This window comes from Halichoerus grypus, chromosome 1 (genome assembly GCF_964656455.1).
Source record: "Halichoerus grypus chromosome 1, mHalGry1.hap1.1, whole genome shotgun sequence".
NCBI lineage: Eukaryota > Metazoa > Chordata > Mammalia > Carnivora > Phocidae > Halichoerus > Halichoerus grypus.
Genome location: NC_135712.1, coordinates 175241431 through 175258593, shown reverse-complemented (window position 1 = coordinate 175258593; position 17163 = coordinate 175241431). Strand labels below are relative to the sequence as shown.

Genomic DNA, 17163 nt, shown 5'->3' with positions numbered 1-17163 from the left:
AATCAGTATTATGATATATATTAATAGTAATGAACTGAATTATTGTATCAAAAGATAAAACCCTACAATCACCAGAGATGATTAATGATCAAATTTATCTATTATGTCTATAACCAGTATGAATTTAATTATGAAATACTACTAGCATTTACAATAAATTCAGAAATAAAAATAGAATGTTTGGTATCATTATTACTTATTTTCCTAGAGCCATGTCTAATATAATTATGCAAAAAAATAAAATCTATACATATGAGACAATATGATTAATATTATTATTGTTATTATTATATAATTTGTTATTCTATCTATTTGCTGGACAAAAACAAGCTTTTATAAATACAAAGGGTTACACTGAAGTGGTCAATTATAAAATGATTTAAAAATTAAAAATAAATTTTAAAAAGCTTAATTGATGTCCATACAAGGCAGTTAGAAAATAATTGGGAAACAAGAAGGAAAAAATATCCCATCACAATAGCAAAAGGAAAAAAATCCAGCAGTCTTAACCGTTAGTGGTAATAACATCAACAAAAACAATATCAAATACTACGTAACAAGAACTATGTGGGATTTAAATTGGGGGCAGTGTCTATAAAATTCTACCTAGGATCAGGAAAGAAGATTTGAATGAATGAAAAGACGTAACACATTTCCAAGTGGAAATGTTTAATTCTGTATAGGTGAAGTGATCCCATTCAACATAGTGGAATTTAAAAGAATAGATTCTTTGTGTTCTTTGTAAGTAAAGCCAATAAAACATAAAACAGAGAGAGAAGATGTAAAAGAACTGGGGTTGGGGGAGAAGGCAGGCCTGCTCCTAACAAAAATATGTGTCCCATGAAGGTTTGTTATTCCTGGTGAAAGAATAAAGTTAGTTTAGTGTAAGAAAATGGTGTCCTGAAACATTCCACAATTTGCATGGATAATTCATATATGAAATACTGAATAAAATCAAATTGGGAATTCATTATGAGATTGATAAGATTTTTTTAAAAAGCTTTTTATAGCCTCATCCACAGAAACTACACACTGGGGTGGGAATTTAACTATGTATATTTTTTTCTGGAATACAATTCTGCAACATTTATCAACAGTTTCTATAAAAATTTTCTTGTTATTGGTCTATCATTCTTACTTTGAAGAGATTGGTCTAATGAAATATTTGGATAAGTGCCAAAAAATAAATTATGTTAAGGTTGTTTACCACAATTTGTTTGTAAGAGGGGAAAAATGCAAATCATTAAGTAACTTAAATAGTAATCATATGACAGAAGATAAAGTTGTCATAGAAACTGGCTTTAGTAGCATTGTAATAATTGGAAAAACTTAGTTTGCAAAATTTTATATTTTTTGTGGTCTCAAATATGTTACTAATATGTCTAAAAATCTAGATAGGAAATGTGACCACATTCAATAGTACTTGTTTGTTTTTTTAAATTTTGAGTGAGCGCTTCACACACACACGTGATGCCATTTTATATGTTTTTAGATTTAGTAGTCTTCAAGTATTAGTAAAATACCTTTCTAATTGAAAAAATTAAAAAATAACTTTAAAAAGAACAGAACAAAACCTATCTTGAATTTCTGTTTTCTCAGTTGTTAGAGTTTTTTTATGGCTTGGTCTTACTTCAGCGTGCTATAATAAAAATGCCACAGACTGGGTGCTGTAAACAACAAATGTACATTTGTCACATGGTTCTGGAGGCTAGGCAGACCAAGATCAAGGCCTTCACTGATTTGGTGTCTGATGAGGACCTGCTTTCTGGTTCATAGACAGCTGTTTTCTTGCTGTAACTTCACATGGCAGAAGAGAGCAAAAATGCTCTCTGGGGCCTCCTTCATAAGGATGCAAATCCTATTCATGAGAACTCCACCCTCATGACCTGATCACCTCCCCCATCCTCTACCTCCAGACACTTCTACATTAGGGATTAGGCTTCAACATATGAATTTGGGGGAGACATAAACATTCAGTCTATAGCAACTTATAAGATTTCTCAGACTCTTCTGAGACTTTTTTTGTATTCTGTTATATAGTCCATTAAAAATATTTTTTTTACCATAAAATGTTTTCCTTTTGTCATATCTGTGCATTTGTTTATTACCACTTTAAAATTAGGAAGTATGTTTTGACTTTTCAGGATTGTTCACTCTAGTTTTATCTTACAGATTTATGTGGACTAAGGATGACAAGCCTTTTGATCTCTCTGACTCTCGGATCATTGTATCCAACAACTCAGGAACCTTTAAGATCCCAAATGAGGGGCACATATCTCACTTTCAAGGGAAATACCGCTGCTTTGCTTCTAATAAACTGGGAGTTGCTATGTCAGAAGAAATAGAATTTATAGTTCCAAGTAAGTGTTACAATGGAGATTTCACTTTACAAATGTTTTAGTGTTGAGTAAAATAATGACACATTCTTAATTTAATTACCAGCTTATATATGCCTTGTATTTCTTTTTTCCTTTTGTTAATTTAAATCCAATTGATTAACATATAGTGTATTATTAGTTTCAGAGGTAGAGTTCAGTAATTCATCAGTCTTATATAATACCCAGGGCTCATTACATCACGTGCCCTCCTTAATGCCCATCACCCAGTTACCCCATACTCCCACCCCCCAATGAAACCTATATTTCATTTATAAGTGAAACTATCCTCTAGGTCTTGATACTTAAAAGTGGATGATCTTTTTTTTTTTTTTAAGATTTATTTATTTGTTTTAGAGAGAGAGAGGGAGCAAGAACGAGTGGGGAGAGGGGCAGAGGGAGAGAATCTCAAGCAGACTCCACACTGAGTGTGGAGCCCAACTTGGGGTTCCATCTCATGACACTGAGATTATGACCTGAGCCAAAACCAAGAGTTGGACACTGAACTGAGCCACCCGGGGGCCCCAAAAGTGGATGATCTTTGAAAGCAATATAAATTTGCTGTGTTTCAGTATTCTTATATCTAACATGGGGGAAAAAATAGTGTCTGCTTTGCCTCATAGGATGAAAATTAAGTTAAATACATTGGTTGGATGTGGCTTAATGATACTGCAGTAACAAGTACTCTCCAGGCCCCTGTGTTTATTCCCTGATTATGCAGTTGGCTGTGGGCCTTGTAGCTCTTCAGGGCATTTGTTCTCCATGAAGCCTCTTGGAGGTCCAGGCTGATAGAGATGGCATCATCCTGTGGCTGTACCATGTGAAAACTTAATGCCACTTTGGTCAAAGAGTCTGGGGCAGAGAGCATGAAAAATTACTTCCAACAAGAAATTGTGCAGGCAACTTCTCGTAGTTTGTTAGGGCTATGGCAGATCCCATAGCCCTACTTAACTTCAGTAATATGAGTGCCCATTAGGGGAGGAGAACGAGCAATCAGTATATATTAATGTTTTCCATAAATAATAATCATGGAAAACTGTAAACTCCTTTACTGTTAAGGGTGATACTTATCAATAACTATGATGAAGATTAAGTGACTTCCTCATTACCATATTTTTGCCTGTGCAGCATGGGATCACTGGTGACCAGCTTCCACTTTTGGTCTCTTGTTTTCCCTAATCTTAAGGTATCCAACATTATATGGTTCTAACTGAAATCTTTGCAAAGTAAATTCTTATGTAGAAAACTTTCGACAGCTTCCATTTGGCAATTTCTTCTTGCAGACTTGTAGATACTGAAGAGTTTCAGAGTCATAGACCTTCCAGGATGTGGACACTTTATCCTGGGGGCAGAGGGGGCGGGTGAGAATGTATACAAACCTCAGAAAAACAAATACTGAAAAACATGTGTGCCTTATCCTAAAAATTGGGACAGGCGACTGGATTTAAATTATTCTAAAGTCCTTGTATAATTCTAGAGGAGAGAAGATAAATCAGATTTAGAGTCTTACAAGTAAAGTATGGATCTTAAGATTTATAAAGCAATTACATTAAAAGTATAGAGTAAAATATGAATGATTAAGAGCCTATGTTTGAGGGAGAAAAAGAAAAAGGTAAGAAATATGTGAAAAAGAAAAAACTACGCAAATAAATCCAAATATATGATTAATTGAAGATGAAAGTAAATAGATTAAATGCTTCAAGTTTTTTGTTGTTGTTGTTGTTTTTAAGAAAGATAAAAATTGTTTACTGCATAACACATCTAAGTCATAAGGGTACAGAATTGCTGAAACTAAAAAATAGAAAAAATGTTCCAGATAAATGCTATTCAAAACAAAGTAGGAATGGCTGAATTATCAGTCAAAACAGAATTTATTTTTAAAAGGCTTCCTGAAGATTAATTCACTAGGCATATATAATGTTAAAATATATGAAACAAACATAGATTACAATTGGAAATGGGCACATCTATCATAATAATGAGAGATATTAACATATGTATTTTATTTTTCGGTAGCTCAAGCAGAGAAAACATCAGTAAGCCTGTGGAAGATTTAAAGAACCCAAATATAAGGTCCATCTAATGAACACATAGAGAACATTGTACCTAAAACTGCAGAATGCATTTTTTTCAAAATTTGATGACATATTAGCTATGAAGTAAATATGACCAAAATGCAATTAAGTTAGAAATCAATAATAAAAACAAAATTAGAGAAGTCTTATATCTTTGAAAATTAATAAATGGAAGTCTAAGTAACTCATAGGTCAAATAGGAAATGGCAAAAGAAAATAGAACATAGTTTGAAGTGACAGTAGTAGAAATTCTACATAACAAAGCATGCTTTAGCTAAAGCATTATTTAGAGGGATTTTTTCATCTTAGAAAACATACATTAGAAAATAAGAAGATATGGAAATTAATAATCTAAGCTTTTTAGGTAGCATAATTTTAAGATGAAAATGCATGAGCTAATTTAAGGTAACATAATAAACTCAAAAGAGATTGAAGGGATAAAATAATACAGAAGCAGAACATAAATCCAACAAGCAGGGGTGCCTGGGTGGCTCAGTCGTTAAGTGTCTGCCTTCGGCTCAGGTCATGATCTCAGAGTCCTGAGATGGAGCCCCGCATTGGCATCGGGCTTCCCTGATAAGCAGGGAGTCTGCTTCTCCCTCTGCCCCTACCCCCCTGCTCATGCTCTCTCTCTTGCTCTCTCTCTCTCTCAAATAAATAAATAAAATATCTAAAAAAAAAATAAATCCAACAAGGGGGTGTGAAACCTTTATAGTTGAAAAGTATGCACAATTATTGAAAAATATTTTTAAAAGATCTAGATACATAGAAAAAATATACCTTTTTCATGGATTTGAAGACTCAGTAAAGCTAAAATGTCAACTCTCCATGACTTGATATATAGAATAATTGAAATCCAAATCTCTAGTTTGGTTTTGACATGTTTGTGGAATGTGACCAGGTGATTCACAATATATTTGAGGAGCAAAGGGCAGAATTTGGTAGAAACTCTTGAAGAATAAGAACAAGTCAAAAGGACTTGGCCTTATTTGATAACAAGGCTCAATGTAAAACTTTAGTGATTAAGCCAGTATGGCTGTGAATGGGATTAGATAGATGGAACAGCATAGAGAACCCAGAAACAAACCCTTGTACATGTGAAAGCACTATGAAAACACTAGCGTGGATTCCTTCCTTCCCTCCCTCCCTCCCTCACCTTCCTTCCTTCCTTCCTTCCTTCCTTCCTTCCTTCCTCCCTTCCTTCCTCCACTCCTTCCTTCCCTCCTAACTTAATGGGGTGGAACGACTGATTGTCCATGTAGAGATACATTTATTTGGAGTCTTACCTCACGTTATATAAAAAATCCATTCCAGGTAGATTAAAGCCTAAACTTCGAAAGGGAAAAAAATATTTTTAAAAATTAAAAAAATGATTCGGAGAGTGTATTTATGATTTTAGGGTAGGGAAGTTTTCTTAAATAAGACGCATTGAAGTTCCGTTAAGGAAATCACTAAGGATTATTTGACTACATTTGATTTTTAGAACCCCTTTTTAAAATCAGAAGACCTCAGGAAGAAAGTGAAATGATAAGCCACAACCCGGGGAAAAAAAATCATTGCCAATGACTATAACTAAAAATAATGTTATGTATTTATAAATAATTTTAAAAGAAAATTATAAAAAATAATTTTATAAGGAAAAAGAAGTGAAGTGGCAAAAGACATAGACTTGTACCTCAGACTGGAATGGCCAATGAGAATGTGCTCAACATCGTTAGTAATCAGAAATAGATTAACCATAACCCAAATAATAAAAGCATTTGTTCCCACAGAATTGGGAAATATTACGAAGTCTGAGAGTAACAATTTTAGGTGGGAACAGGCAGCTACTATAATATGTATCTACCACTGTTGCAGGTATACTTTTCTACCTGGTCTGTGGAAAATACTTGTCATTGACTCCTTAATTGAAGATGCTCTCACCTGTAACCTCGCTATTCCATTTCCTTCGTCACACATGTGAATGTCATCCATGTCCATTGGGCCTATTTGTGGTACCATTGCTTGAATTAAAAATACATTGGAAAAAACATGAGTCTACTGATGATAAGAATGAATAAATCTATTGTGGTATAGTCATACAAAAAATACTACTCAGCAGTGAAAATTGATGAATCTTAGGAATATGTTGCACAATAAAAGCGAATCTTGGAAGAATACATACAATATGATTTTATTAATATAAATTCAAAATATGTAAAGATAAAATATTGTTTAGGGGTATGGTTGTATGTGGTAAAATTGTAATGAAAAGCAAGAGAATGATGAAAAAAAGACTCAGGATAATAGATACCTCAAAGGGAATGGGGGAGGGGATGGATTCTGCAGCAGACAGGAAGGTAAAGGTATTTTTTGTATGATGGGTGGTGGATAAAAGAGTGTTGTATTTCTTTGTTTCATTTTTTTTCTATATAAATGGCATTTTTGTATATGCATAGTTAATCAATAGCATGCTTATTTGTCTGAATTAGATGTACTGGGTTATTAAGTAAGATATGATAGCATAGTAATGGACAAAGTACTGACGGTAAACTTGAAAACTGGCCTCAGGAGTTTAGGTTTGAAGTGACATTCAATAGGAGATGTTCATGAATTCTGGATCAGAAAGTATTACAATGATATTTGTGGTCGTGGTCATAAAACTAGACAGATACATTGTCTCTAGGTATATAACTGTAGTCATATTATAGTTTATATTATAAAACTACATATTGTAGTCTAACTATAACCATATAATCTACCTATCTAATTACCTGAAATAACTGAAATAAGATACGTGTGCAAGAGAGAGGTATTAAAAATCTGTTGTAGGAGGCAAGGCATTAGCGTGATCCCTAACCTGAACTCTGATGGTTGCCATGGAGACACAAAGGAAAAGGCAGTAGCTAGATCTATTGCAGAGAAGCAAATGGTACATGTTAGTATAAGATTCAGCAATTAAAGGGTTTTAAAAAATATTTTCTCTCATTATCTAAGCAGACCAAGTGAAGGGGTGAACAATGTGAGGATAATTCTGGCCTGAATCTGCTAGCATTGCAATGAAGAGATGAGAGTCGCATGTGAGCCATGTAGTGGGTAATTACCCTGTTTTTCTGCTGCTGTTGAAAAGAGCAAAATAAATTAGGTTTCTTATGCATCATTTCCAGTCTCTCCTGAAATTACTTCATTGTCTAACAGCGTTCTACAATCATTTCTATGTTGAATAGGACCGCTACCCCAATTCCTAGGGGTTTATAAATCAGAGACCATTTAAAGCTTCCTGCAACCTTTATCAATTGATTCTTTTCTTAAGCTGTAGAGAATCAATTCTATAACTATATCGATAGAAACATTGTGATTCAAATTTTAGAGTTTCATCTGATTTCTTAAAGTTTTCATTAGACTAACCTTAAAGGCTTTAGCTACCTAAGTTTTCACATGAGGAAAATAACTGAAAATCCCGTTATTACTTTCTACAAACAGAAACCTTTATACCCAATGTTAAGTTTTCTGCTTTCAGTAACACTGCAGTTGAGTTTGCTAGGGAATGAAAGAGTAAAAGAAAAACCAACCAACCAAACACAACGCACTGTTTTCAAACATGGAAAAAATCATTTAACTAAATGGATTTTCCACAATATGGCTTGGAGAGTTAGTCAGTGAATTATTCAACAAATCTTTATTAAGCTCCCCTCATGTGCCAGTCACTTTTCTAGGAATTTGAGAGATAGCAGTGAACAAACAAAGACTGTCCTCAAGAAATTTCTATCCTATGAATGTGGTGAGTGAGTTTGGGGAGAAGGTAAGGTTCTTTCTAGCCTTCATTTTGACAACCACCAGCGCAGTTAAAATGATATAAATGATTCCATTTGGGCTGTTCAGTACTGCCTGTCATTCAGAGCACAGATCAGCCTTTTCCAGTTAGCATCCCTCCTCTGTCTCAGCCTCTAGTGATTCTTCTTTCTGATTTTTTAAAATTTATTTTTATTTTTTTAAAGATTGTATTTATTTATTTGAGAAAGAGAGAGACAGAGGAGGGGAAGGGCAGAGGGAGAGGGAGAAGCAGACTCCCTGCTGAGCAGGGAGCCCAAGGGGGGCTTGATACCAGGACCCTGAGATCATGACCTGAGCCAAAGACAGATGCCTAACCAACTGAGCCACCCAGGCACCCCCTTTCTGATTTTTTTCAAAGATTTTATTTATTTATTTGAGAGAGAGTGTGTGTGTGAGCAAGAGAGCACAAGCATGGGGAGCAGCAGAGGGAGAGGGAGAAGCAAACTCCCCGCTGAGCAGGGAGCCGGATGTGGGGCCTAATCCCAGGACCCTGAAATCATGACCCAAGCCGAAAGCAGATGCTTAACCAACTGAGCCACCCAGGTGCTCCCACTTTCTGATTTTTTAAAACAACTTTTTGAGGCATCATTTATATACCACAAATTTTATCAGTTTTGAATGTAAAATCAGTGAGTTTTTAAAATAAAATTTTAGTACAATCATTATCATAATCTAGTACTAGAACATTTTCATCATTCCCCAAAGATTCCTTATGCCCATTTGTAGATACTCTCTCTTCCTACCCCTAGCTCTAGGCAGTCACTAATCTGCTTTCTGCCTCAGTAATTTTTTTTCTGAACATTTCATATAAATGGAATCATACCATACATGATTTTTTCCATCTAGTTCCTTCCACCTAGCGTGTTTTGTGATTTATTCACATTTTAGCATATATTAGTAGTTTGCTCCTTCTTATGGCTAAATAACATTACATTGTATGGATGTACCACTATTTGTTTATCCCTTCACCAGTTGATATCCATTTGGATTGTTTCCAAATTTTGGCTCTTACAAATAGTGCTCTTAGGAAATCCACATGTAAATTCTCTGGAGTTTTTGAAGCATTTAGTTATATACTATTTGGGAGTCTTTTGGTTGTCATGTGTACTAACTGGGATGCTTAAAAATGGTAAAGATGTCATGCTATGCTGTTCTTCCTTTGCATGCTTCCAGATGCTGCTTGAATGCATATTATCAGTTTCTGATTTATTGTTTCATAGGCTGAAGAATAAAAGAATGAATAAGGGTACTAAAGCAATTTCCACACACTATTAAAATAATCTAGGAAATGGCAGGCTTAAAGATGCAATCCACTATATACTGTTTTAATGGAAACCAATTAGAATTTCTGGTCTGCTGGGTTCTACATTTGTATAGCTTCCTCAGATTCCTCAGGACAATTCCCTTAAGACATACTTTGGCTATTTACTGCTCAGATTTGGGAGGGGTAGGGTAGCAAAAGCAGGGTCTGGTAGCATATGCTAATTTCTTTTACTGATGTATGCAAACCAACTAAAGAAGATCAATTTGTTAAGTTGAGAGTTCAACTTTGAGTTTTACAGGTTTTAATTAAGATCAAGGATTTTCCTCTCATCTATCAGATTGTGTGAATGACTAGAATGAAATGGGCTGGTTTGGGTGTCCTTCCTTAGTGTGAATTCATTACGAGCTCATAGACTGAAAGGCAGTGTTATTTCTCTGTAGTCCTAAATGGATTAATGGGGTACTCTATAGGAAATGGGAATCAATTAAATTTCTCTACAGATGGAAACTAGACTTAGGGTTGATACAGCATGTGAGCTCAGTGGCATGCATTCATGATAATGATGTCAGACTGTAAGCAATTCGCCAAACACATTCAATGGAAATGTAAGAAACTCAAAAAGCTCACCGTCCAGTCCTGTAAATAGAGAGGTAAGTCAAGATAGATAAAGTTCTATGGCCATAGGAAGGTTTGCCCAGTAATGGGGAGGAGTATCTTTAAACCATAGGTTCTACATGAAATACATACTGTTTCTTCCCTCTGGCCCCCTCCCTACCTCTGTAAAAGCTAATTGCAAATATTTGCATAAAATTACAGAAGTTGTTACAATGTAGGCTATAGAGAAAATCAGAAGGCGCAACAGAAGAAAGTTCTATGTCCCTTTGCCCATCTCATTTCATACAGTATGGCAGGGTGTACCGTACGAAGTGAAAATACTTGAATAATAGCCAGCATATATTGAGTGATTTTCAAGTGCCCCATGCTATTTAATTGATTTATATAAAATGGTTTATTTAAACGTTGACACAAATCAATAAATGAGGTGTCATTGCAGGTTGAGTGAGGAAACGGAAGCACATTAAGTAACAGGTCAGATCACATAGTAAGTGAGGAAGCCAGGAATCAGCCCCAAGCAGCTGGCTCTAGTTTATGTGTATAACCCCGGTGCCGTACAGTGCTGCCTACACTTTGATCATTCAGGTAACATGTCCTCTAGATGAGCTGAAATAAGTTATACTTTTTTGTTGGAAATACCTTGGCAGTCAAGTGTCAGACTCATGGAGAGATAGGAGTGTAAGAAGACTTGATGTGATTTCTTGAGTATAAGAGAAAGATTATCTCTAGTTACATAACTTCATAGTGGTTAAGTCGCCTGTACCTTTTTCATTTAAGTGGTTTAGTTAGCACAATTTGTATTAAGTTAAATTATCCTGATGCTATCTCATTATTTTTATTATTAAGCATGTCGGCATGGTGAGACTGTACAACTTAAATTTTATAATATCCTTGCCCTTAAGAAACTTCTAGTCTAGTAGAGAGGCGATTTCAAAGGACTCTAGGATCCCAGAGAAAAATAAGTGGGGGCACAGAAGGGTAAAAATACTGGTCTGAAGCTACATGGCTAGTTAGTTTGAGTGCCTGGGCCAGAACCCAGTTTATACATAATATACTATAAATACAAAATATATTTTTTTAGAAGTCATCTGCATTTCAAGTACAAAGATGTTACTTTTTCAGTATCTTAGGTTGAAAGAATTGAAGTGATGAGTTTCAAAGCTCATCGTCACCATCTGAACTTGTAGAGGTCCTAGAAATTTTGTACTTGCTGGTTTGCTTTATATTGATAGTTCCAGTAAGAAGACTGCTGTCCACCTATCTAGTTTCTAGAAGAGTTCTTCATGCTAGATTCTGGCTGGGTTTTTAGGAAACTGTACCATTGGAGTTGTTACTAGAAATTTGTCTGCAACACTGAATAATAACTGTGCGAGCCTATTGGAGAACAGTAAACAAAGATGGGTGCTATCAACTGCTTGATTTCCTGATGCAGATAGACTGGTAGGGACATTATATATAAAGGAAATTGACTTCATGTAGACTTGGTTATTATGGGATTTTCAAACATTCTTAAACTTCTGCTTAGGTAGATGCTGATGTACAAGTAGATTCTGATTTCTTTATAGAAAGGCCATTCCATGGTCAAGTCCAGTGTTAGTGAAACATAATTAAGTGATTGTGTTTTTGCTGTTGATGGAGAACTCATTTTAAAATATGTTGGCAAGCGAAAGCAATGTAGTTGCTTTACACAAAAGAAAAATGATTGTTTACAATTCACTTTTAAAAGTATCGCATCTGTCCAAACTCAACAATGCTAATGTTTATCACCAGAGAAATACAATTAACCAAAGTCATTGGTTGGAGTTATTTTTAAATGGAGTCATTTCTTTATTTGAATTAAGATAAAATTCATGCCTGCTGTTGAGTTACAGTAATTAAATTCCACATTTATCTATGGCCATTAAAATGTTCACTTTCTAGCATGGACTCATACTTACTAAATAGTTTCAGAGTCGAAGAAGAAGACCATAAAAAAAAATACTGACAAATTAATGTCTTTTATATTATCTATTCTCAGACCTTAAATGATTAAATATGTAAATATTCTCCCCTTGTTTCCTGATATTAATTTCATCTTTGGTCAAAAACTGTTGTGAAGATTTATGGTATGTGATAAAGTGTTTGATAGACTTATAAATTTTATTTTCTTTATTTTTATTATTGATGCCTTGGAAGCCAGTTGAATTACATATTTACATCTTTGGAATTAGAATTTTATAATCTAGATTTAATTAATGCATGGATGCTAGTGCTTCATTGGCAGTTTGAATCATTGGAATTTTCTGAATACTCCTAAGGGGAGCTCTCCAATTAAAGCTTTATATATCTTATTAATTAGCTACTTTACAATAGATGTCACCCAGGGAACTGTGTATTCCTGTAAAGCATTGTAGAGTTTGCTTGTTATGAAACAGGATTACAGGCTCTTTCCATTGTCTATGTTTCTCTTCCTCTATTGCCCCTTGTATCTGAGTATAAACAGATTCAATAGCTATCTGATAGCACTGTTAATTTCAATACCAAAGAACACAGGGCTTCAGTTATAGCAAGTTACGCTAAACAAGTGATGTGAATTTGGAGCTTTGGGCATATAATAGTTTTGTAAGTTTCTACACATTACTTGCATAAAGTATACTTTCTACAAAATGATTTGTATAGCATTTGCTTTCGGTCAAAGCTAAGGCATTACCAAATAGGTGGCACTGATATTTTATTTACAAGATCTTACCATTGTGAATGTCCCAAACATGCTTTCCTGTCTTTTGGTGGAAATTTCATGCTACCAAAGCAAAAAAAGGATTCCAAGATAGTTGACATTTCAAACATGTTTCCAGCCTTGCCAAGAGAAATCTGCTACAATGGGTTGACCAAGAGGGAGTCGAGGATTGTCACATGATTGAAGCTTGCCTTCCAAATTGGCAAAGGCACTGTATATAGCCCACTGCCCCTGAAGTGCTATGCCTTGAAGGGTCCTTGAATTTAGACAAAAAGCAATTCATTGTAACTAGCTGGTGCACTGATAAGAGAAAGGTCAGCAAATTCCTTCAACCACTCAGGAGTTGGGGTCAGGGTTGAGGGCAAGAGAACAAATACGTAGGAAATGCACAAAGCTTCTCAAGAAGAATTTTATAATAAATGAGTATATCTTTAGACTTCCAAGAATAATGATAATCTTTTGTGAACCACCATTTAAGAATGAAATACAGAGATGGAATACCCCCTGATAAATTCCATCAAGCCAACAATGTTATAAATACCTTAAGGTCCTTATCTTCCATAACAGCCTGAGTAATTCTATCATTCAAAGCCCCTCATAAAACCTAAAGGTATCAATATAGTGTTCAAGCAGAATACATTTTGAGTATTCTTAAAACTACCTTATAAATAATTTCATAAAAATAATCACACATTCATGCTGGATTTCCAATTCTGCATAGTTGTGACTTTTATTCCCATTGTAATTGTGTTGCTCTTTTAGGAAAGTGCCTCCAGCATGGGAAAGAAACAATATGTTAAATTATTGCGAAGTCTCCTTTCCTACATCAGTTCCATTTCATTTGAAATTTCATTTTCTGGGAGTGATTCCAAAGTGGAAGGTTCTCTTAGCAACTTAAAGTGGTCATGTTTGTCTTTTCATTGTTATTTGTACCATTTTTCCCACGTGGTCTTTGAATTTTTAATTTAGTTTGGTTATACTTTGAATAGCATATTTGCCCATCACATTCAAGGGCTTCACCATAAAGCCAGAGACAGAGAATATGTACCTGCCTAGAAAATAAATCACAGTGTTTGAAGAAAAAAAGTACGATATCTATCAGAATTTAAACTCAGTGAATCCTGTGACTCACAACTTGTATCTCTGTGCAGAGAAATATGCACAAGCATATTGTTGCCAGTTGATGTCACGTAGCAAAAATATTTGTTGTCTACACTTGTGAAATGTAGGAGCATTTTTAAAGTTATATAAGGTTGCACCCCAGATTCTTAACAGTATTTTCTTCTGCAGGGGAGATAGGAGAACCAATATTTGGGGCATTGAGTTTGTTAAAAATACTCTATTTTTTAAAAAGAAGGTTTTAATATATTTCTTATAACATTAAAAGTTAATTTTAACATAATGTCTTAAATGATTTTTTTTTTTACAAGATGTACCAAAATTCCCAAAAGAAAAAATTGACCCTCTTGAAGTGGAGGAGGGAGATCCAATCGTCCTCCCATGCAACCCTCCCAGAGGCCTTCCACCTCTACACATTTATTGGATGAATATTGGTAAGTAACATTCTGTACCATCCATAGGATTTTAATTTCATGTATCATGTCAAATAACATAGGGAAACAAAGATTAAAAAATAATCTAAGATTATCAACATGGGGGAAAAAAAGGAAAAAACATTATCATTATGGAATGAAATAGATTTTCAAAAAATTATGTCCATCTATATAGTGTGTTCCAAGTTTTAACTATTCTTTTAAGGATATATGTGAAAACACTAGAAAGCCCCTAAATATTTCTCTTGGTTTTATCATATCTGAGAGAGTAGAAGCTATTGATATGGTAAAGTATGTCTATGAAGAAAATACTTTCTATATTCCAAACAACTTACTTACCTTTGGAATATTATCCATGTTAAAGTTGAGGATGCTTGGGTCTGTGTTGCTAGTGTTAGATTTCTATTTTAATAATGTTCTACCACTATAGACGGTGACCCACAGAGAAATTAGTCTTAACCTTTGTGTTTAATTTGCCAAAAAAAAATTGTATTAATACTCGAGTTGAAATTACAGCTTCTTGTAAAGTCCTTCTGGCATGTGCCTTCACAATGTGCCCTAAATGTTTTCTCATTGTGGTCCCGAGAGAAAAATGACAATATTTATATAGTCCTCGGAAGAAAGTGAGAGAAACTATTCTTGGCTGCAGCCAAACATTCCAGACTCCAGTCACCCTGGAACATTCCAGACTGCATCCAGGAAAGACAGATTAATATCTCTCTCAGACACAACTTTTGGGGAGATCTGTTTGATTGGACCAATTGAACCAGTTTTCAGATAAGCCAATACAGAAGTAGAGGCTTAGATGGAAAAGAGAGGTGGAATCTACAGACTGGTTGTCCACCAAGGGGCTTCCTTGGTTAATGGTTGAAAGCATGCTCCCAGAGGGTTGTTTTTTGTTTGTTTGTTTGCTTTTTACTTCTCACTCATTGTTCTTTTTGTAAGATGAGACTTACAAGGAATAGGAAGAACAAGCATGAAAAGAAAACAAAATGAAATAATAGGAAAGAAAGGAAAATGAAGAAGGGGGATGAGGCACAATAAAGGACAGTTGCCCCTATTAATGACGAGATGTTTCTTTCCAGAATTAGAACACATTGAACAAGATGAAAGAGTATACATGAGCCAAAAGGGAGATCTGTACTTTGCAAATGTGGAAGAAAAAGACAGCCGGAATGATTACTGTTGCTTTGCCGCATTCCCGAGATTGAGGACTATTGTGCAGAAAATGCCAATGAAACTAACAGTTAACAGTTGTAAGTCCAAATAATTTATCGTTCCATCGTGAATGCTGAATACAAATGTGCCTGTAATTTCATTCTGGCTGAAGCCAGTTAAAGCTGGGTTGATATTTTCCGCCATTGTTTAGCTCAACTCTAGAGACTTCATCCAGATGAAAGAGACATCTGCAGCTGCAGACCTACAGTAGCTCTGTCTCTCAGAGCCAGAAAATCAAATCTCAATTCACAGTACAAGTATATTTCATTTGACATCTGCAGGATCTGGTCCTTTGCAGTGGGTGAAATACACAGCAATATTCCAGGGTTTCTGAAGCAAGTCTCAGGCTTTGATGCATTGTGATCTTGAGTAACCAGCAGGCTGCAAATGTGAGAGAAAACAAGAGTCAAAAATAAAAAGAATGAGTATTATAATTTTTATCACATCAAGCTTTGTTGTCCTTCCCAAATTGGCAAAGTTATGTGGGTTGCTTCTCTTCCCTACTTGATTCTGCAGATGCCAGTCTGGGTTCCCAAATGGGAAAAAGTCATTAGTGGGAGAAAGAACCAAAAAATAATCCCTGACAGTTCACTGACTGAATATTTGGCTCTGGTAGAGTCGCAAGTTGGCATTACCATTCCATTGTCTGATTTGGTTCATGGTTTTTTCCATCTTCTGTGTAGATACACTATGCCAGGCCTTCACTATAGCATACCTTTTGGCAGCCCCAATTCTCTTCAACAGAGCTGTAATTTGTGTCCACTTGACCTGGATTCAGCTGTGGTGGTTTAAAATTAAACTCATTATAATATTTTTTTTCCAATATATCCCCAAAGATGATGTTCTAGTGAAGCATGGTTGTATCTCATTTTGTAATCTTTCTAAGAGAAAACTATGACTTTTCATTCATTATTGATATCAGCATCTACCATTATGTTTGTGAGTTTTTTCTTTGATTTTTTTTTTATTTCAGTAAGGCATGCTAATGACTCAAGTTCATCCACAGAAATTGGTTCCAAGGGTAAGTCGATCACATGAAGAATGTTGGCATTTATTTTTACCTTTTGTAGCTCATTGTCATCTCAGAATTTAAATTTTTCCTTTAATATCTTCATGAGTATATTAAAATACTAATATTTTTATAAAGGAAAACGCCTGAGCATAGAGGTTTCTATTGCCCCCTCCTTCCTTAAATATGTGTGAAGGAGTGATATTTATAAATTCATCACTTTGTAAAAGTATATATGTAATATAATTCATATAGACAAAAACACATACACTCACACACATATATATATGCATATTTTTTAATGGAGTAATTATTTTGCATCTCCTAAAATGTCTGCCATGGTTGAGTGACATTTTGGTTGATAGCTGTTACATGCATAAAGGAAAAAGAAATGGTTGAGTATCAACAGAAGTAGAGAAACACTAGATTTAAGAAAGTAAAATGGTTATTTTTCTAGTAAGACTTCTCAGAATACTTAACATGGGACTGTCTATTGTAACTCTGAGAAAGAATACAGTCTGCAAC

The 17163-nt window shown here is 34.8% G+C and overlaps 1 protein-coding gene across 10 annotated transcripts in view; it reads left to right on the top strand.

Annotated features, from left to right (window-relative positions):
- Window positions 1–17163, top strand: part of CHL1 (cell adhesion molecule L1 like) — a 207272-nt gene that overhangs the window by 128243 nt on the left and 61866 nt on the right. For 9 of the 10 annotated variants that reach the window (XM_036071621.2, XM_078075952.1, XM_036071623.2 and 6 more), the window contains 4 exons: window positions 2173–2360; window positions 14289–14411; window positions 15497–15667; window positions 16603–16650. In XM_036071621.2, coding sequence (XP_035927514.1) covers window positions 2173–2360; window positions 14289–14411; window positions 15497–15667; window positions 16603–16650 — 530 coding nt within the window. The remainder of the gene's footprint in view (window positions 1–2172; window positions 2361–14288; window positions 14412–15496; window positions 15668–16602; window positions 16651–17163) is intronic. The other variant, XM_036071624.2, reaches the window with a different exon arrangement.